At 33.9% G+C, this 23,323-nt stretch overlaps 1 protein-coding gene across 5 annotated transcripts in view; it reads right to left on the bottom strand.

Annotated features, from left to right (window-relative positions):
• Positions 1 to 22,885, bottom strand: part of LOC132723010 (FYVE, RhoGEF and PH domain-containing protein 6-like) — a 69,632-nt gene extending 46,747 nt beyond the window's left edge. For 2 of the 5 annotated variants that reach the window (XM_060707657.1, XM_060707660.1), the window contains exons 1-2: positions 15,911 to 16,038; positions 4,511 to 4,553 (exon numbers count right to left, since the gene is read on the bottom strand). In XM_060707657.1, coding sequence (XP_060563640.1) covers positions 4,511 to 4,553; positions 15,911 to 15,956 — 89 coding nt within the window. In that variant the 5' untranslated portion in view covers positions 15,957 to 16,038. Of the gene's footprint in view, positions 1 to 4,510; positions 4,554 to 15,910; positions 16,050 to 22,731 lie in introns of those variants that run through there. The other 3 variants (XM_060707659.1, XM_060707661.1, XM_060707658.1) reach the window with 3 other exon arrangements.
• Positions 22,886 to 23,323: the final 438 nt, after the last annotated feature.

The raw sequence follows: 23,323 nt of genomic DNA, 5'->3' as shown, positions 1-23,323 counted from the left end.
CTACAGTGTTAACAAGGATTATCCATATTTGAGCAGTGCGACCTAGTTTTTTACCCAGGTGACACATATTCAAACTTGACCTAGAAATCATCAAAACAAACTTTCAGACCAATTTCCAGGATACTTGGATCAAAACAGTAGCAACTAGAGTGTTAACAAGGTTTTTCTATTTTTAGCTCCTGTGACCTAGTTTTTCATCAGAGATGACCCATGTTCGAACTCATCCAAGCAATTGACTAGACAAGCATTCTGACCAAGTTTGATGATGATTGGTTCAAAAATGTGACCACTAGAGTGTTCACAAGGTTTTTCTATTTTTAGCTCCTGTGACCTACTTTTTCATCCGAGATGACCCATGTTCGAACTCATCCGAGCTATCACCTAGACAAACATCCTGACCAAGTTTGATGATGATTGGGTCAAAAATGTGACCTCTAGAGTGTTCACAAGGTTTTTCTATTTTTAGCTCTTGTGACCTAGTTTTTAATCCGAGATGCGCCATGTTCGAACTCATCCGAGCTTTCAACTAGATAAGCATCCTGACCAAGTTTGATGATGATTGAGGCAAAAATGTGACCGCTAGAGTGTTCACAAGCAATTGTGGACGTACGACGGACGACGGACGGACGGACGACGGATGACGGACATTCACCGATCCTAAGAGCTCACCCTGAGCAAGCTCAGGTGAGCTAAAAAGATGGAAAAAAATGCAAATATAAACTTAACCCATAGATCTGCTAACACATCACTGTACAAATGTATTTCTCAAAACTTGTCCTACTAGAACCTGGGCTTCCGTTACTATTTAAAGCAGCACGCCTCCAGATTCATCCTAATTTTCATGAAAATTTTGAAAATGTATTTAAAGGTAAAATATTGTGAAATGAACAAAGACAGTACTTGACACATTACAATCGGCACTTAAAATCCACGTAAATTACCAAAAAGAGGTCAAAATATGCATAAATAGCCCCTACTGCGTTAGTAACGCAGTAGAAATATGGTGATAAATACGACAAAATACAGTCATTAATTGCACATAAGATATAAATTATCACTTGAATCTTTAATTTGATCACTTTTCTCAAAGTTTTTGTATGTTTTTTCCAAGTTTAATTTTCTTGAAATATTTTGGGTCATCTGGAGGCATGCAGCATTAAAAGAAGCTTTTCAGCAATTTGTTACACAAAAATAATATCAGAATAAGCAAAAGTTTTGCCAAAACAATGTTTGTCAATTATAAATTTTGTTGAACAGTAGAGAAAAAAACTCTGTTAAATAGACCTTGACCCACGACTATTAGCCTCTACATGTATACAAGTTACATTCTTTAAACAAATCTTAAATCTCAATCAATAAATGAATAGTCATATCTGAAAGAAGAAAAGAAATTTTATTTTATCCAAGGTGATCATTTTACACTGATAACTGTTTAATACTACAACAGAAATATGTGATCAGTAACTGTTCAATTCTATACAGAAATCACTTTAATTTACATGTTGTGCAATTCAAATTTCCATGAAATGCAGTTTTGATCACACTTGTATTGTCTTGACAATGATAATGGAAAAACCTGTTTATTACCAGCCTGAAGCAAACTAAGATCTAAAATACTGTAATTCACAAAAATCAAATAATTAATCTAATTTTGAAATTCTTTGCATCTTAATTTTTTTTTCTTCGTAAGTTTATCCCTGCTATATAACCTCAAATCGTCACCTTTGTGCAGAAATGAGTTAACTCCTATCAAATTATATAAGGATTTAACCAGTTACTGCACTAAGGTGAGGACATGTTCTGTACATTTTATGACTTGTTTCTGTAATCAATAAGAGTGGAACAATTTCATGAATATTCTGTGACTGCGGGCTACCAATTGAAGCTCAGTTTATCTAAAACTTAAATAAACAATTTCAAATTTGTTTTCAGGAAAGTCTGAAAAGCAACATCTAAGAAGAAATTTATTTCTCTTCCCCAGAAACATTTTTTTTTGCCTTTAAAGATTCAGATAAATCCTTTTAAGACTTTGAAATATACCAGACACACCAAGCATACTTTGTATATCTAGTTATCTACAGTGTACTTTTCTATTATTACTAAATGCACTTATAATTGTGTATTTATTGCAATATTTTGGCTTAAATGTTACTAAAAGAATCCTCCCAAACACAAAATTGAGTGGTTATTTTATCCTGAGTACATTTTTAAGAGTGAGACTAAAAAAAGGATTGGAGCACCACACTAAATACCGTATTCCGGTACATACCGGGCAAGGCGCTTGAATCATAAAATGCTAAAATCTTGCCTTTTTACCCAACGGAATGAACTGAAATAGGTCTAATTCATCTTTTCACACCGATTTATGTATGATAATGAATGAAAAATGTAAAAATCGGCGAAAAAAACGATATTTGTCTATTTTGTGATCATGATTTCTGCAAGCGTCTAGAGGTACAGCTCCAATCCTGTATTGAGTTAAATCCCATTTTTAACACCATCACTTGTAGAGCATTACTTCCCAACATTAACTCTTAGCCAGCATGTAGTGAATAAATTTACCCATACAACCAGTAAAGACCAAGATGAGCCCATCTGATTATGATCTGCAATGGTCACCATTCAGACAATACATATACATGTATTAAAAATTTACAAAAAAAATATGAATGTTTTTGCTTAAATTAAAAAGTGTACATATATTGAAATTAATCAAAAATTATAAATGGTTTTGTCCAAATAAAAAGATCGACAAGTCTATAACATCAAGCTTTTTAAGGGTTAATGTTGAAGTTCTCCTCTATGATTTATTTTAGGATAACTTTCAGGATTAATGCACCAACACATTATAGCATATATTGCCATCATATTGAGACAGCTTGTATTGTGTCAAATGGGTTCTATTCCCTACATAATCACAAGATAATGGAATATTCATACTAAATTGTTAAATTACTTACTCACAGTCGAGGATGACATCTAGTATATTATTTACAGGATATAAGTGTGTATTATCATACAGGGTAAACAATAAAGTGACATGGAGAGATTTTCAAGGAGGACATTAATTCATTTGTTGGATTTGTTGGGTTTCAAGCCACTAAAACACTTTTTTTTGGCCATATGGCATCAGTCAGATTTTCAGAAGAGGGTTTCTTCAGTTTATACTATTTATGTGTATTATTTCAGGGCTGGCAGATGTGAAGAATCATCAACATGATTATCATAAGCTACATCATACATTCCTCACCTTCTCAAAATAAGAACATGTGCTTATAACTCTGAATGAATGCTACAGTAGACACTTAACTTGTTGCTTAATTAATTTCAGTACTTTGATATCAAATAGGTGCTTAAAAAAAAATTCAAAATAGGCATGTCAATTACACAAATTTTGCTAAGTAAAGGTTAATCAATCTTAAACATGGAATAAAAACGTGTACCAAATAATAGCATGTTTTCATACATATACAAGTTTTTAAAAATTCAAACCTAAAATTACAAAGATCGGCAATTTGTCATAAAATATTCTCATTACAAATGCTTGGTATCTCCAAGAAATGAACATTGATCTTAAAATCCCACAACTCATGATGACTAAATGATCAATTCTTGCATTTTTGTTTTCTTATCTGATCATAAGTCCAACAAATTGTACTGAGCAACAAAGATATTGTGCTATTTTCGTTGTGTCAATATCTCGCCTCTAGAAGCGAGATTCTGACCCAGAACAAAAAATATATCAGAATATAGTTTTGGCAGGTCAATATATTTTGACTAATCTGATCTTGGTCTTCTGACCTGAAGTCTGCCTCACAATCTCACAAAGCATGCAGACAAGTATTCTTGCTGACCTCTAAGTATGACATTGTCCTTTGACCTACAGATCTGCTTCATTTGCACAGCCCTAAGTTTTATGATGGTTAACATTTTAACATTTGTATAAAGTAATACTAAAATCTATCATTTAATGTGAAAGAAATGCTTTGAACAAAACCTAGACATTTCAGCATCTCTGTTGGCCTGGCCTTGCAATATACTCACAAAGATAAGGTTGACTAGATGTGAACATTTTTTTTATATAAATTCCCAATTCAAATTTATACCTTATTATCCATACACACATTTTTCATATTTTCATCTAATATCTTTAGGCATTTAGATATATATATTAGGCATTATGCTCCTGGATAAGTTTTATTTTTCATCTCAGAGTGACCTTGATCTTTGACCTCGAGCCCTGATTTTTGCACGCAACACAACATCTCATGGTGTTGAATATTTGCATTAAGTAAAACTGATATGTAAATCCCTGCATGCATGTAAAAGATGCATGTAAAAGATATGCTTCGGGCAAAACTGAATGTAGCCCGCAAGAAACAGATCTATTACATGTTCTGTTCTTTTTTAAAACAGGTTTATAAAAAGTATACATAGGAGGGTGTAATGATTTATAAATATCCAAATAATTTTATTATAATTATATAAATAATATTTAATTGCAACTTACTTTGGTTTAGGAGCCACATTTGGATGCATCTGTGTGTCAGTACCTGGAAATACACAAAAAAAAATTAATGTCAGATATATTATACATTGTAATTATTATTATTAATTTTTTTTTACAAAGTTTCAAGTTTATTGTGATGTAATTTTAGGCCACCGGCTAAAATACACAATATAACATCAACAAGATGTACATCTACATAATATATGCAGCATATAATATTTGGATAACAAGCAAACACAAAACTTTTTCATGAGTAGGAAAGACTGTGCATTAGTAAAAAGGCTCCAGGAAAGATATTTGCATACAAGATGTTCCTTTGATGGAGCTTTGTGTATGTCTAATGATTAATTTCAATGTAAATGTACAACTAGCTTGCACTCAAAAGGTATTACAATGTATATGAAAAGAGCATCAAAGTAATTCTTTGATCATGATGTTTTAATTTCAAGATCTAGTCCTCTGTTAAACTTAAGTTAATGGAAATAAACCTGGTTGTTACTACTGGACAATGAGCCTGCTTTTAACAATTGTGTATAATTATAAAATCTGCAGGCTGAGGATAGCACAATGTCATCCTTTTTTAAATTAATTAACACCAATACTAATCAAAGAAATAGCTTTTGTCACATTCATCTGTAAAACATCCAATAATAATCAATTTCAATTCAATTACATTTCAATTATTGCACATTAACAATATTGACAACAAACATTTTATCATAATAATGAATAAAGCACTGGTGTTACAAACTTAAAGTAACACCAGGGGTCAAAGCCACCTCACCTGCTGGAGCTAAGAGGAGATGCATTATTATTACACTCCAGTTATAAGTTGCCTTTTACAATCAAGCAAGGATAAATGGTGGCAGCAATTCTTATGCTTCAACCATTAAAGACAACCCCTCCGCCACATGGGGCAATGAGTAATGACTCGATTTTAAATAGCTCCATTTATGTCACAATGAAATCCTAGATTAAAAATTGGAATCAAACTGTTGCCCTATTAGTTAGAACTGAATAACACCACTGTCTGCTCTCTTGTTTACATTGTTAATTGTATACATGCCAAATGACCAATTGAAAGGTGTTATATTAACCAATAAATCCTTAGGCCAAATGCATGCAGGACAATAACATTAATATTGAAATACTAAAATTTGTATTAATGCAGATAAATATGTATGGACAAATTGTCAGCTGACAGTGATATGTGAAATTCCTTTACAATCAATTGGGCAAAATCTCATGAATAATTCAATAACTTCAAAAAATATGTAAACCCAACATATGACATAATTGGAATGTCAGAATTTTTAAGACTGCAGGAGGTTTAAAAATCGAAATGGACTTTTAACTTTTATGTTAAGTCGCCAAGCAATGAGCTGCAAGACTAGGTCTGGTTCTTTTCACAATCTCAGGCCTGAAATAATCCATAGACAGACAGGCATCAGAGTTCTTAGACCTCTTCCAATGTAGCTGAAGAGACACCTGCATAACACCTTGTATCAGTTTGTCTTAAAAAGCAATCCCAATCCCTACTTCCCAAAAAAGTAAAGAAAAATAAGTTTTGCATATTTTCCTACTGCTGTCTGCATACTGGATATATTAACATATAGAAAAATAACTTCAATTAAGAAGTCAGAAATATTTCCTTAAATAATTATATTCAGTAGGCCTCAATGACCCAATAGTTAAGGTTTCTCAATGGGTTCAAATCCAATCGGGCTTTGGCATCATTCATCATATGAGGATGCATTCAAGCCAGCTTACAGATGATTGGTTGTTCTACTCAAAGGCCCGCTTCTGCCTTAGGGGTACTTGAGGTCTTTTTCCGCTATTTAACCCAAAAAATTGCAATTATGACCTTAGCAGTGTTGGCTTGACTTAACACAAAACATATTACACACTCAAAAATATCCTTTTTTCTCACAGTACATATAAATGATAACTTACCCATATTTTAAAAAATCCCAATTAAATACAAGCAATGATTTGAGCACAGTAATTCTTATTGTGACATTAAAGAAAGCTAAAAAATGCCTTTAGGGAAGTTAAGTTCTGAGTAACTGATATGAAAGATGTTCAATTAATACAACATGTATAATATTATGCAGATGACTACCAGTGGTCAGATAATAGTGAGAAGAAAAATCACGCAACCATTAATCAGTCATGTCAATAAAAACAATACAACGATATTGTCATGATACAGTCATGTATTACAAGCATCATGCTTAATGTTTATATGCATAACAATTGTCACATATGCTTTATAATATGCTACTGTTGAAACACATATATCTAATATTTTGTATGACTAAGTTGATTTTAATTCAATTAATGAGGGAACTACATTATTTTGACATTAAATTCTTTATTTTTAGTTATATTTCTTTCTTATTCTGTTTACTTGGCAGAAGAAAAACAAAACGTTAACATGTTAGAAATCTATCAATCCAGAAGCATTAAACATGAGTATCAGGATGCCAGAATGCTGTAAAAAAATTACTTTTTGGTCTCAGTTCTAGACTAATTCTACCATAGATCTTGTACCTCAACAAAGTTAAATTTGTATAATGGATCAGTGCCTGCTTTGAATTTGGATCAGTCCATAAGAGTAGTTTAGCCCATGCAAAAAATATCATATGAGCCACGTCATGACAAAACCAACATAGTGCGTTTGTGACCAGCATGGATCCAGACCAGCCTGCACATCGGCGCAGTCTGATCAGGATCCATGCTGTTCGCTTACAAACCCTATAACAAGTAGAGAAGCTGATAGCGAACAGCATGGATCCTGATCAGACTGCGCTGATGTGCAGGCTGGTCTGGATCCATGCTGGTCTCAAACGCACTATGTTGGTTTTTCGTGACGCGGCTCATATATAATCAGTTGTCCATCTTTCATTCTGGACAATCCTATTTTTCATTTTAAGAGAAATTTTCACTACACTCGTTTACATGCAGTTGCTGCTGCCAGTAGGTTAGTCTCAATATTTCCACTGCAAGACCTACCAATTTTACAAACTGATATAACATATGGCGACCATCGTAAATATAATAAAGAGCCCTGCACAATTTCTTAGGCTACCAGTATAAAAGGTATTTCAGCAACAAAATACTCAACTTGGGTAGAATGGAGTTAGCATGGTCAGACTGACGTAACCCAATGCTGGTGGCATTATTGATTACATTCAAAGGTTTTAAATAAATGAGCTTACTACATGTAAATTATACACATTTTAGTCTCATGTTTAAGCAAAAATCTATTAAAGCAATGAGCTTTTGAAGTCTCTTTTGTATTTATGTAACAAATATGACAGCTTTATATACAATGTACATGTATTACCATAATACTTTATGAAATCAGTGTATCTTTCCATTGTATTTCATATATTACTTGCTACAAATATGTTTTACCATGTATTGTTATATGCAATAAATTAAATTAAATTGAATATACACTCTATTGCCAAAAAGACATAATCTCAGTAAGTTTGTGTTAAATATTCTATGGGAGCATTGCTGGTGTATTAGCTGTAATAATTTCTCAAACTGAAGATATTCTCCTGATAGCCAATATTGAGTGTATTGTATTGATCCACTGTATCTTATTTCTAAGATGAACTTCTCTCCAAAAACAGGTTGTTGGTTTATACAGAATTTATTTTAGTTCAATTGTGTAGGAAGCTATAAGCTTATAGACACACTTCCGAATCCATCCCTGGAACCAACCAGTACAGAGCAATGAGTGTAAAAGTTTCTGGCTCAAGGAAACAATGACTTGCCTCTGACCCATGTGGCTAGAGATCATTAGATTACTAGTCTGATGTGTTTACCACTCAGAACAGGTTGTTCCTTATGAGAACAGGGAGTTACCCCCATGCAAAACAGATAACAAGGCAGACTTCAAAACTGCTTCACAGAGTAATAAAAAATAGACTGAAATAGAATCCCTAAAGAGCCCAAAAAACAGTAAAATTAAAAATGTTTGCTTGAGCCTGTTCATGGATGGTACTGGAAAGTGCAAGCGCCCCCTAGCACTAGCTTCAGCAGAATTCAATATTTAACATGAAATTTTGAATTTTGAAACATTTAAAGGAACAAGACAAAGTTTATAACCATCTTTGGAAAATATCTATATTTATACAGAAGTTTAAGAGTAATTGTTATGTTTGACTTCAATGCAATGCATTTGAAAAAAGAAGCATTTTCTGTTTACAATAAAGCATAAAATGCAAATTATTATAAAAACAATAATCATCAATATAATTCTAAAGTTGTAGGTGACCTTGAAAATTAATGTTATTTTAATAAAAAATTATTTAATATACAACCAATAAATATAACAAAAATCTGATCAAAACTAGACCTATCACTGAAGGTGATTAATACCCCCACCAGCAACTTTGACTTTTTGAAAAAAACGTAGTCTGAAGAAAAATTTGAACACATACTATCAACTGTGTACAAAGAAATATTTCAATTAATTGTAATCCCAACTGGGGTCTCAAAATAAGCTTGCTATACACCAAGTTTGATAACAATATTTCATTCCTAACTCTAGTTATTGTCCAGAAACCATTTTTCTATTTTTAGTAACTCTGTTAACGGTGACCTTGACCCTAGGGGGTCCAAATGCAATACCAACCCAGGTCATCATATAAGCTTCCTTTACACCAAATTAGATTACAATATCTCATTCCTAACTCTAGTTATTGTCCGAAAACCATTTTTCTATTTTTCCTTACAGTGACCTTGACCTTGACCCCAGGGGCCCAAATGCAATACCAACCCAGGTTTTCATGTAAGCTTGATATACGCCAAGTTTGATAACAATATCTCATTTCTAACTCTAGTTATTGTCTGGAAACCATTTTTCTATTTTTAGTAACAGTGACCTTGACCTTGACCCTAGAGGGTCCAAATGCAATACCAACCCAGGTCTTCATATAAGCTTGCTATACACCAAGTTTGATTACAGTACCTCATTCCTAAGTCAAGTTATTGTCTGGAAACCATTTTTATATTTTTAGTAATGGTGACCTTGACCCCAGGGGGCCCAAATGCAATACCAACCCAGGTCTTCATATAAGCTAGCTATACACCAAGTTTGATAACAATATCTCATTCCTAACTCTAGTTATTGTCCGGAAACCATTTTTCTATTTTTAGTAACGGTGACCTTGACCTTGACCCCAGGGGTTCCAAATGCAATACCAACCGGAGTTTCCACATAAGGTTGCTATATACCAAGTTTAATTACAATACCTCATTCCAAACTCTAGTTATCGTCCGGAAACCATGATGTGGACCGACCGACGGAGTTATTGTCTGGAAACCATTTTTCTATTTTTAGTAACAGTGACCTTGACCTTGACCCTAGAGGGTCCAAATGCAATACCAACCCAGGTCTTCATATAAGCTTGCTATACACCAAGTTTGATTACAGTACCTCATTCCTAAGTCAAGTTATTGTCTGGAAACCATTTTTATATTTTTAGTGATGGTGACCTTGACCCCAGGGGGCCCAAATGCAATACCAAGCCAGGTCTTCATATAAGCTAGCTATACACCAAGTTTGATAACAATATCTCATTCCTAACTCTAGTTATTGTCCGGAAACCATTTTTCTATTTTTAGTAACGGTGACCTTGACCTTGACCCCAGGGGTTCCAAATGCAATACCAACCGGAGTTTCCACATAAGGTTGCTATATACCAAGTTTAATTACAATACCTCATTCCAAACTCTAGTTATCGTCCGGAAACCATGATGTGGACCGACCGACGGACCGACCGACCGACCAACCGACGACCGACGACCGACAAGCTGACTCCTATATACCCCCCCTAAACTTCGTTTGTGGGGGTATAAAAAAAAGGAATCCTTTTTAAAAATACCATTTAAAGTACATAAAAAAAATTTTTTTTCTCAGATCCCCGCCCTTAAGAAAATCAAGAAAAAAAAATGTTTTTTCATTTTTTTAAATTTTCCCTTCAAACCCCAAAAGAAAAAAAAAAACCACCAAACATACAAAATCTTAATCCCCCCAATAATATAAAACAAAAAATTCCCATTAAGTTTCCCCCCTTAAAAAATTCACTTTTTCCCCCCCAAAGTGAAATTTTATTACAAACAATCGGAATGCATTTTTTCAAAATTGCGGGAAAAATCAGGGAAAACCCAAAATAAAATTTGATGTGGGTTTAAACATATCCTTTTTTTAAAAATGATTTAGAAAGCACTTCAAAATGCCCCAGGCCCTAGCATTTTTTTCCTTATTTCCTCTAAGGAATTATTACAAAGACTGGAAAAAAAGTTCTCATATCGTTTTGGCTGTATTTTTTACTAGATATAATTTTTCCCAAGGTGGTAAGAGTAAAATTTGGTGCAACGCTCAGTTTATTTCAGCTGCTCGGTTTAATTGGCAATTGTGATCTTATGAATGCTAATGTAACCTTCAACCTTATCACTGTCTTATATGTATTTAAAGCCCCAGTCACATTAGAGCTTACGACCAGTAAAGACCAGTTCACGATCACCAGTGACCTCTGGTCGCGGACAATCTTTTAAACGTCTTACGACGGTCATCGGTGATCTTTGACAGTCGCAGGTTATCTTATTTAGGTCCCACGACCAATTTCAGTCGTAGAGAGGTTTTTGAGCTTGCACAAAAACCTCCTTGCGATCAAACAGGTCGCTAGTGATCTTATAAGGTCTTAGGCTGTCGCACGATGGTCGTTCAGAAGTGCGACAATCTTACGACAGTCTTTACAAATTGCCACTAGTCACTGATAATCTTGAGTAGTCTTAGTAATCGTGTGATGGTTGTACGACTAGTTGTAGGTGATCTCATGACAGGTCACGGTTAGTCGTAAGTAATCCCACACAATCTTGAGACCATCGTACGTTTGCTTATGACCTGTCGTGCGATTGTCAATGATGACTGGTCTTACGATAGTCGCAGAAGTAAATTTATACGTGCAAAAATGGTTTTGGTCGCAGACAATCGCTGATGATCGTCAGTTTTACAAGTCGCCGGTGCTTGCAAGTAATCTTAAGCCCTAGTGTGACTGGGGTTTAAGAGTACTCCAGAATGTGGTGGCTGAACTGCACTTTGGTAAATACAATATGAGTTACTGCCATGACCCGGAGTGAAAACTACCGATACCACCAACATCAGAACTTTAGAAATTGTATTCCTGTTTTGCATACACAACCAATACCTTTAAATGGCTTTAAAATTTGAAAATTTAAGCATATTTCAACCATATGAAAATCATGGGAAAATATAACAAACCTTATCTTCACTTTCTCTCAGATGATTTTATTATGCACTTATATAAATGATGCTTTTCTTAACAAGCCAGGGCCATTAATTTCTTAAAATTGAACTTACATGTATTTGGGAAAATTGCTTCAAATGTTTCGTACTTTTCATGATTAAATTGGGATTTTTAAAAAACAATTTTGATAATTGGGAAAAGGCCTATTCTCAAGCCTTTTTTTATCTTTTCAAAAGTCACTGAACTCCAAATAATTTATTGCAAAAGTTGTTTTTTCTTAGTTTCCATCTTGTCAAGTAAATTTACCCAGGTGTTAACCATTGTAATAACAGTGATTCTGGCAAACCTATGCCATGTGCATGCCAGTTAACATCAAGGCAAACCTTGCCTATCATTAAACTTTCATCATGATGTGAGTAGAAAAAAACCCTCAATAACTGGTTATTGGCCACAAAAATACATTACTATAGGTTATAAAATCTTCTTTTACATTCCTTTCTGGCTGGAATGATCCAGGGTCTTTAAAATATAATGAAACTAAAATATAATGAAACACCTGCTGCTTGCTTATCAATTTTTTATACTCATAATTTGATATTGAATTCCCTAAACCCATAACATGCAAAAACCAAGAATGATAAAACTTTACCATCAACACAGAGCCAGGTCAGTTTGCACATACCTGCACATACCTGCAGTCTGACCAGGCTCTATACTGATGGCTGACAATCTTTACATTTTCATCTTGATATCCCCTAAATTGATAATGGATAGTTCCAAATACATTTGTATTGAAGCTGGACAATTCCATTTCAGAATTTCAGCAGGTTAAGGTCAGCACCATCAATATTTAGTGGATGCAAGCCTCAAACTTGATTCATTAAACCCATGTCACACAAGGGGGTGTTCTCACGGCATCTAAAGAAAATTCAGAATACTGAGGTGAGTGCAGTAAGTTCGCAAGCATCACTACAGCAATTTCGCAGTGGCATCGCATGGGACCCTGAGTGATGCATTTGTTCTGAGCATGCGCAGGGGGATCGCAATAAGGACGCCGTAGCAACTCAGTCTAAGCATCTCCTACAACGCAACAGGAGCGCTGTGAATCGCAGAAGAATTGCCAAATCCACGGCGCTTGTACAGAGATTGTGTGGCGTCTCTACCACTCTTATACTATGTGTGTGTGGCGCTTGTACGGAGATTTACCCTTTCAGTGTAGTGTGAGCGTCATGTGAGTGCCGTGAAAGAGCAGTGGAAGCACAAAAAGACACAGTAGAAGTGCAGTCCGAATGCAGACAAGTGTCCATGTCATCAAAAATTCTCATTTTTCTTGTGAGTTCAGGCACTAAAATTTAACAACGCTGTTCAAAGGCAGTGATTGTACAGACTAGTGTGACAGGGCCTTAAAAATAGATTGTACCATACATCATTCCTATTACAATATAGATATTACCTTCATTTCTATTTTAATATTTAAGTTGTAATGTTGTACATTATTTTTAGATAGTTGTTAAATGTTTCAGTTTCAGCAGAAAATATGCACACACCAGCCCTCATTCTTTGTTGTCTGACAAACCTTGTCTATTTACCTTCCTCCTTTATTTATCTTAAAACATTCTTCTCACGAAAAGAAAACAATAACAAGTTTAGTCATTTGAAGATTAATTTTGAAAGATAGTGAAAAATACTCATTTAATTTCCTTCATTAACAATATAAATGGAGTCAAACATCTATTTTACCTGCTTGTTTAAGAGTGGTATTAGTGCAGTATGAGTACAGGTGGTTTCGGCTTGAGCAGGGTGCAGGCATCAAAAAATATTTTCAGAGTCACTTATCCTGCAGGATGAGTAGCCTCTAAATCCAATATGCAGGCAACTTTTTTTTTACTCATCCAGCATTGAGTTCTGTTAACTCTACTCGTAATTACCAGCGGACGAGTGGAATTTTTCGATCTCTTAGGTCACAGATTCAAGGACATGCAACGCAAAAAGTGGACTGGAAGAGGACAGTGGAGGGCCATTGAAAACCCTGGATCAGCAATCATAAATTAAAGAATGCATTTGTTTGTTTTTGAAATGAAAAAATATATATTTAGTACTTATACAATATACCACGCTCATTTAGAAGCATTTTAAAACCAATAAATTATTAAATTCAATAATCAATACAACTTAATAACAAAACATGAAGTTATTAGCTAATTTTTTAAATTCCGATTTTATCAACTATGTAAATGTAAATAAAAGTTTGTAGAGCTGTCATCAACCTGAGGTATACCAATAAAGACAATGTTTATAACATATTTTTATGTGGGCAGAAAAAGGTTACAGGTCTAAGTTTTTCTATATTATCATCTCTAAATAGAAAGATCAAGTACGTAATACATATACAAGGTCCCTACATTCTAAACTTCCTATTCCATAACTTGACAAGCCAAGTTGAGAGAATTTTTACCAATCCAAAAGTGCAGTCTGATTAAAATTTAAAAAGCAACTTAACAGTATATCTTGACAGTTACTATATGATCAACTTTTCTCCCCTTATTAGTTTAAAGTTTAATCATTATGCAGCCTAAAGCCAAATACTTGAGAGCCTTAGGTTAAACAAATTAGCAGTTACATGAGTGAGCTAAAATGTTCAAATATCAAAGCATTGTAGACTAGTAAAGATTAATCCAGTAAAAGAGTCTGAGTCAGGTAACTTAAGTAGGTGAGCTAAAATGTTGGTTCACATAATTTCAATATCAAAGTGTTATAAGTAAAAGAGGCCGAGTCCTGCAGAATGGGAGGTGTAAACAGAATTTCAATATAAAAAGTTTACAGTAATTAAAGACTAAAAGAATCTAAAATAGAATGCAGAGTTGTGCAGATTGGTCTAGCAAAAGTCTGTCAATGTCAACAATAAAAAGAGGGTAGCAGAAAAAAATGGAATTCCTACAGAATGCCTAAAACGACAAAATTGAAAACAGTTTGATTGAACAGAATTGCAGAAGTTACATCTGTATCAGTCAATGCTGCCATTCATGGCATACATTTTAATAACAACATACATGGAAATGAGTATCCTGATGGTTCTTTAAATATGTGTATGAATCATAGCTTATGATCTTGTTACTTCAAACAGGGATTCAATTTCTTTCTTTTGTTTCGCTATTGCTCGCAAATAATTTCCTGGTTTCAGAATCAATTCTATTTACATGTATGATAGTCTTGATATTACATGTATGCAAGGTCTTCATCTAATGTCTGACATTTCCTGGGAGATTTTAAGACTATGGTTATTTTATATTTACATTTCAGGCAAGATCAAACAATATACAAATGTGTTGAGTATTTCTGTATCGAAATGGTATATAACAGAACATGTAATTGTCCTTGACCTTTAGTAACCTTGGAATGGACTGTGTTGTAATTAAAAGAAAATGCATGTATACAGAAGTAAATATTTTGACTTCATTAAACCAAGGTAGGATTACATGTGCAGATTGGTAAAATCAATGTACAATTTTATCTAACAATAAATCTGAGAAGCAAACACCTTCTTCCAATTAGTAATTCAATGCTGTAGCAAATGAACCTCTTTACAGCTGTAACCTTCGTCTAACAAACATGTAAATGCAGCTTCCTAAAGATAGCTTGATCAGATTGCAATAATCTTAATTTTTATAATACCAGGCAGTGTAACTTAAAGGGACTCCACTGAGATTTATTGACATGAAGGGACTGTAAATATTTTTTTTCGAGATTTGTGTATCATTTTATGTAGGTCTGAACCAATAGTTTGTGAGTAAATTTTCAGTTCATTCCCTTTTATTTTGCAGAATTCTCATTTTTATAATGCAAAATGATGCAGAAATGTAAAGAGTAGCAAGGCTTTTCACTCAAATCAGGCTAAGAACTGCATTTTATATCAAATTTTTAATCTAATTCTAACTATATTTCTATATTATCCTTTGCATATTTTTACATTTTAAATAGCTTCATTTGATCTATGTAAAAATTTCAAATTTTATGTATTTCTAAGACTTTTAAACCTAGTGGAGCTCCTTTAATCATAACTGTATAGCATATTTTTATATTATACTTGAATCTGTAATAAAACATTAATTACCTTTATAAACAGCTTCTATAGTTCCAGAGCTTACATCAAACAGCATTTTTGTACCATAAAATCCCTTTATTCTTACAAAAACACAAACCTAAATTTTGCAATCAAATTTCTTATCAATAAGATAATCTCAATTCTGATTTATAATCAATCAACAACAGTTACTATTCTATTCCCCTACATGTAAATATCTGCACTGACTCAATATATGATATTGTTACACTACCGTAAAAAGACATAGTTCAAACAGTATGTATTAAGTATACAACCACTACGTCAGTCATTGTCTGATGGACTGTCATAAACTTAATAATAGACACTTGAACTGCTGCTAATGTCCTCTGAATTTGTATTTTGAATCATTAGTCATCAATTTACATCACTATTATATTTTTTTCTCAGGGTCAATGACATACTGGGCATAGTCATCATACCAAAAATGAAAAATAAACATGACATGTGCAAATTCTGAGAATATCTTATCTGCAGCTTATCTGCTTTTATTTTAAACAGTTACAACAAAAATCATTAGCTAAACAGGTACATTAACAATCAGTAAACATGTACATTAGGGCTTCCATTAAGTTCCAAAATTTGGAAGTAATAAAGTGCAAAATAACTAACATTGGATGTCACACTTTAATATAGGTAAGAAGGAAAATCATAAAATCTTGGAAGTCACAGCCAATATCAAAGAGTAAATGACTTCAAAACTTCCACTGGGAGATTTTAGTATGGTAACTCTGTCAACGGTTACCTTCATAAATTCTGGACAAGAGGCCCGCAATTGTTGTGTTTAGGAAACTCAATCATTGGTAACAATCATATATATTCCAGGAATCAGTCTGTCTGTTTGTTTCTGGTATGGTAACTTGGTCAACACTTGTCGTCATAAATATAGAAGGCTTATATTTGTCAATTAACACTAGGGTAACCTCCAAATATGGAGAGATAAGGTATTTCATATAAATACTGGTACAAGATTTTCTGGAGTGCATTTAAGATTCAAGATTTTAGATTAAAGATCTATTCAAGTGTGAGATTTTAAGAGCTAGAGAGTTAGTTCTCAGTGACTAGTCAATCATGTGTGAGGAAGAAAAACTCTGTAAATTTAATTATTAAAATACTGAAAGAACAGTTTTGAGTATTTTATACAAGTATGTGGAATTACAAAGTAAAGAAATTATAACAGTATGCATACTTAAATGTAGAATTCATTTATCTATTATAATAAGACTAAACAAGGGTGCCATAGTCACAAAATACGCCCGTTTACGGAGATGGGGGCATTATGGATAAGTGTTATCAAGCAAGCAAGTTTTTATTCTTGGCACTGTGTTGTTAAATGAACCTTAAAACAAATCAGTAGGGAAGATATGCACAGGATGTGTGACCTTGACCTTGATCAAAGGGACCCGAATTTTATGCACGGCACTCAGCCTCACAATGATGAACATTTGTGCCAAATTATATTGAAATCCCTCTATGCATGTAGAAGTTTTGCTCCAGACAAGCCTTTTTCTATGAGCTCTAACTGTGACCTTCACCTTTGACCTAGAGACTTGGTTCATGTGCAGGGCACTACGTCTCATGGTGGTGAACAATTCTATAAAGTAACATTAAAATTCCTCCATGCATGTAGAAAATATGCTCCGGACAACATCTGGATATTTAATCATCTCCAGTGCCCTTGACCTTGCAAATATTAACCTAAATTAAATGTGTCACACCTGTAGTTATGATAGTTACCATTTGTGCTACAATCCATCAATAAATGATGACTAAATGGTCCCTATACACATCTTCAAATTTTTATCTGAACTTTGACCTCTATGTGTAACCTTGACTTTGGTCGCAGGGATCTGAATTTTGCGTGCGACACTCAGCCTCACAATGGTGAACATTTGTGCCAAGTTATATTGAAATCCCCCTATGAATGTAGAAGTTTTGCTCCCGACAAGCGTTTTTCAATGAGCTCTAAGTGTGACCTTGACCTTTGACCTGGAGACCTGGATCATGCATGGAGCAATACATATCATGGTGGTGAACATTTCCATAAAGTATTATAAAAATTCTTCCATACTTGTAGGAGATATGCTCCAGACAAAATCTGGATATTTCACCATCTTTAGTGACCTTGACCTTGCATATATTGACCTAAAGTACATGTGTCACAGCCGTAGTCATGATAATGACCATTTGTGTTACAATCCCTCAATAAATGATGATTAAATCGTCCCTATACACATCTTCATATTTTTATCTAAACTTTGACCTCTATGTGTGACCTTGACCTTGGCTGCAGGGACCTGAATTTTGTGCGCGACACTCCGCCTCACAATGGTGAACATTTGTGCCAAGTTAAATCCCTCTATGCATGTGGAAGTTTTGCTCCGGACAAGCGTTTTTCAATGAGCTCTAAGTGTGACCTTGACCTTTGACCTAGAGACCTAGTTCATGTGCGTGACATGGCTTCTCATAATGGTGAACATTTCTATGAAATTTCATTAAAATCCCTACATGCGTGAAGGAGATATGCTCCGGACAAAATCTGGATATTTCATCATCTCAAGTGACCTTGACCTTGTATATATTGACCTAAATTATATGTATCACAGCCATAGTCTTGATAATGACCATTTGTGTTACAATCCCTCAATAAATGATGACTAAATGGTCCATATACACATCTTCATATTTTTATCTGAACTTTGACCTCTATGTGTGACCTTGACCTTGGCCGCAAGGACCTGAATCTTGCGCGCGACACTCCGCCTCACAATGGTGAACATTTGTGCCAAGTAAAATTGAAATCCCTCTATACATGTGGAAGTTTTGCTCCGGACAAGCATATTTCAATGAGCTCTAAGTGTGACCTTGACCTTTGACCTAGAGACCTGGTTCATGTGCGCGACACTGCTCCTTATAGTGGTGAACATTTCTATGAAGTTTCATTAAAATCCCTCCATACATGTAGGAGATAATTATGCTCCGGACAAAATTGGACGCAGCCCGCCCGCCCGCAGGGGCGTTCCCATAATTAATACGTCCCGTTTTTCAAACGGGCGTATAATGATCTAATTTACAAGAATTTATTTAGTATAAATTAACTAGAATTTTTTTAGTATATGACTAAATGATCTAATTTACAAGAATTTATTTAGTATAAGAATGAAATGATCTAATTTACAAGAATTTATTTAGTATTAGAAGAAATGATCTATTTTACAACCTGTTTTATTAGTCGGCCTTTCAAATACTAAGAATAAGATTACTGTACTTCTTTGTACAATGTGGTTTATACTAAAAATAGAACACTTGTTGTGGTAAAATAACTTTCAGAGTTTGGCATTCTTATCACAATATATTTATGACATGCACCTGTAAACTTCCTAGTCAAAAATTTAAACAGGTGGATTGGTTAAATTGTGAAGCATTCTGATTGGAACCAAATATGTACATGTAATCACAATGATTCAATATTGACAAGCTAAGTAGCCTTACACCACTGTATTAATGTCTAATCAGACAGCAATATCATCCACTCAGTGAACTAAAGATTCTGATTTCTATAGGAACTATTCAGTCTCTTGTATTATTATGACTTGGGTTGCCAGAAATTAACAAAATACAATGCAGATAAAAGTCCATGCGAATAACATAGAGAAATACAAAATATGGACAGATAAATATTTTTTTTTAAAAATTAAGGCTTTTTTAATGTCCTGGCACAGGTATCAGGAGATGTGTGTTTGTGTTCTTAGCTTAATTAGGACACATCCGCCCTTTCAGGCACGGAGAGTGAAGACCTACAGGTAGAAGACACAGTCTAAGTTTCATTTTTAAACTGTTCAATTTTTTCAACAGATACAAAACATAATCATTCTAAACATGATTCACATTATTTCAATAGTCAACAATGACTAAGATCTAAAGTGTGCATAAATATACAATATCATTTTACATCAATACTACAAAATGACGTTAGATCAATTACTGGGACTTCTCCTTTGAATGTAGTTCAACCAACAAACAAATTTTTTTTTCAATAAACTCTGGCCTTAGCAATTAAGCTACTTTGCATGCACATCTAAACCAGGACTGTGCAATATCATAAGACTATGCACATAAAGCTAATTTTTATTCCTTGATTTAAATCTAGTCACTTTTAATCTCTTTAACAAATATGTGAAACAATTAAACAGGAAACCACATAACTGAATAACAAGATCATTTGAATGATTATATAGTCAGTAAGTATAAGTATATAGCCATCATTTTAATAACTTTAAGTAATAAGTAATTGAATCAATTATAAAGCTCAAAAAAATTATTTATTTTTATAAAATGAAATCAATTTGAGCCGTATCACGACAAAACCAACATAATGGCTTTGCGACCAGCATGGATCCAGACCAGCCTGCGCATCTGCCCAGTCTGATCAGGATCCATGCTGGTCGCTATCAGTTTCTCTACTTGTTATAGAATTTGTAAGCAAACAGCATGGATCCTGATCAGACTGGGCGGATGCGCAGGCTGGTCTGGATCCATGCTGGTCGCAAAGCCATTATGTTGGTTTTGTCGTGACACGGCTCATTTATTTTTTTTTGCTCAGACTTCAACAAGAGTAAAATGCAAGCATTAATTTACCTTTAATTTTAAACTCATGAACTTTAGAAAGAAGTTGTACAATGATTTATGTAAACAAAACTTGAAAACTAGGGCACTACAAATTTATCTCAAAAGAACCTCAAATTTTCAACACATAAACATTATAATTTAGAGACTTTGCTAAAGCAATCAAAGTTTGCATCAATACAATTTTACTTATTAGTTAATATACTTAACATAAAATCTTACCGGGTTTGAGATTTTTTCCCAAATATTTAAAATATACTGTGACTTTATAGACAAATTGATGAAAAATATACCAATGTGTCTTTTCTAAAGAATGAATTCAATAAGCAGTTATACTCTTCTGAAAGCTGAACAGCGCATGCTTCATTCACGGAAAGTTATGGCAAAAGGTGTTAAAGTTTCCAAAGAATAATGCTCTTGATTCACTGTAGAAGGATCTTGAAGCCTTGAATAAAAATTGGTGCTCTTACATTCAGGCCACTACGGTACCAACAGCCTTGCCCTTGGGTTGAGTGGAGTATATCATCAAAGGCATTTATAATCTTTCTTGATCCAAAAGGTTGAACTTTCAGGAAATTCCATTTTATTTATTTTAAAACCATATTAATGGTGAGGCCTAATGATGCATTACGGTAATGTCTGGACTTTATGGACCGAGATTTTGAGCATCACATGACAGGTTATGCCAAATATCCAATTATTGCCTAGGTGTTTTGCTAACCAATTCTAGCTGGGCTTCAATAGAGATTTTGAGATTTCCTTTCTCAAATTTTGTGACCTGGATAACTTGACACATAGAGGGGTCAAATTTAGAGAATTATTCCGACAAACTCCTTAATTTCGAACAGATTTAGGTCAAATAATCAATGTAATATATCAACTTGTTGAGACGCTATCCCAACAAATTGTGTCCCAGGGTTTTTCATTATATGTACGATTGTCACACTTTACAACATCTATGTAATATTAGTTTGTAAAATTGGTAGGTCTTGCAGTCAAAATATTGAGACTACAAACATGGCTTTTAACATGCGGACCTGTTGGAGTAGATATTTGGTGAGAGGGCTGATTGTCCACATAAAGAGGTATGGAGTGTGATCCCCTTAAGGAATTCAACAAGAGAGTAAAATGCAAGCATTAATCTACCTTTCATTTTAAACTCATGGTCTTTAGAAAGAAGTGATTTTCAGTGATTTTTCCAGTCAGTATAGCTTAGACACATTTATAAATGGCCAAAAATGTACATAACTACTTTTGACGATTGGTAAAAAACTATCAATTTAATGAATTTATATTTATCAATTTAATAACGATCAGTTAACCCTTTCCCCCATGAGCATATTGTGAAAAATGGCCATTTTCACTGAAAAGCCTCCTCTTACAAGTTCAAACTGCTATGAAACTATGAAAAATGCTTCAATACTAATCAAACTTGGCACAAATGTTGACTGGACTATTGCCTTTGTAACGATATGCTCAGTCTTAAATTTCCTGTTACCATGGCAACGAGGGGACATCTCAAAATTGCCAAAAGTCACTATTTTGCCTCGATTTTTTCCATCAAAATTTATTTCAAAGTGCTGCAACTTCTCAAGGGATTGAGATAGAGTCAAAGGCTTTTCAAAAAAAAATTGGCTCACTTTTTTTAGCAACATTTCTCAAACGAAAACATGTGTTTGGGGCCCAAATAGGACATTTTTTCACTATTTCAGGCCTAAAAAGGGGGGGGGTCGAAAGTGCGTTGTTTCGCCTATAAATGAGGTAATTTAAAGGGTTAACTGGTTAATCTAGCCCAACAAATTGTGCGCCAGGGCTTTTTATTATATAGGCAATGGTAGCCCTTCACAGTAAAGACTGATATCTATGTATATTATATCAAAGATGGTCACCCATCACAGCTATGTAATATCAGTTTGTAAAATTTCGAAATATTGAGAAAGGTTTATCTTATATTATAGATCTATATATAAAAAACTATTAAAATTCTGTCAATGACATATTTCCTTAAAATTTGGTTTTGTTTCTTCTAAAGAAACTACTTTAAATTGTCACCATACATCTATGACAAGTCTACCTCATCTGCTGAACAGACTTACAGAGTGAACTGCTGAATTCGATTTAGAAATACACACCGATTGTATAATGTTTTTGCGTATGTGACTGATTAATAAATAAATATTAGTTACCTTGCTCCATGTTTTGTTGTCATTGATGTTTAATTGATTTAAAAGTGATTATCCGGACCTGAAAATCCTTACATTTGCAAGAACCTCTGTCTCTTAACTTTTATTTTCATAATTTTAGCATTTCCGGGAGTATCACGTGACAAAAATTGTGATGATGTCATCAGGATACAGATTGTTTACAAATGGCTGCCACATAGGCTTACTTTAGAAGGTACTCTAGATTTTGTTGTTGACTAAGTTAAACTTGAATTACAGCTTTGGTTTTGAAATGATCCAATTATGTATATCCTCTGACAGCTTCCAATGACAATGACCATTACTGTCATTTATCATTTGACACATTTTTTCGCGACCTATTTTTATTCAAAGTTTTTTTGTGGTTTTTATTTCAACTTTGTAACTTTATTTTATCTTCATACTGATAAAATGAATTCCATTTATGCATACATCACAGAAGTTGTTTATAGCACATTTTCTTAATTTCTCGATGTTAAAATTAGTAATCGTCACTTTCAAAAGACCAATTAACAGCTAGTGATTATAGTCCAGACCTGTCACCGTTAGGAATTCCCTGTTTATATTATGACTAACA

This window comes from Ruditapes philippinarum, unplaced genomic scaffold (assembly GCF_026571515.1).
Source record: "Ruditapes philippinarum isolate M1 unplaced genomic scaffold, ASM2657151v2 ctg71_1_1_1_1, whole genome shotgun sequence".
In the NCBI taxonomy this organism is placed as follows: Eukaryota; Metazoa; Mollusca; class Bivalvia; order Venerida; family Veneridae; genus Ruditapes; species Ruditapes philippinarum.
The sequence above is the reverse complement of the archived record's forward strand: the minus strand, read 5'-3'. Positions and strand labels throughout refer to the sequence as shown.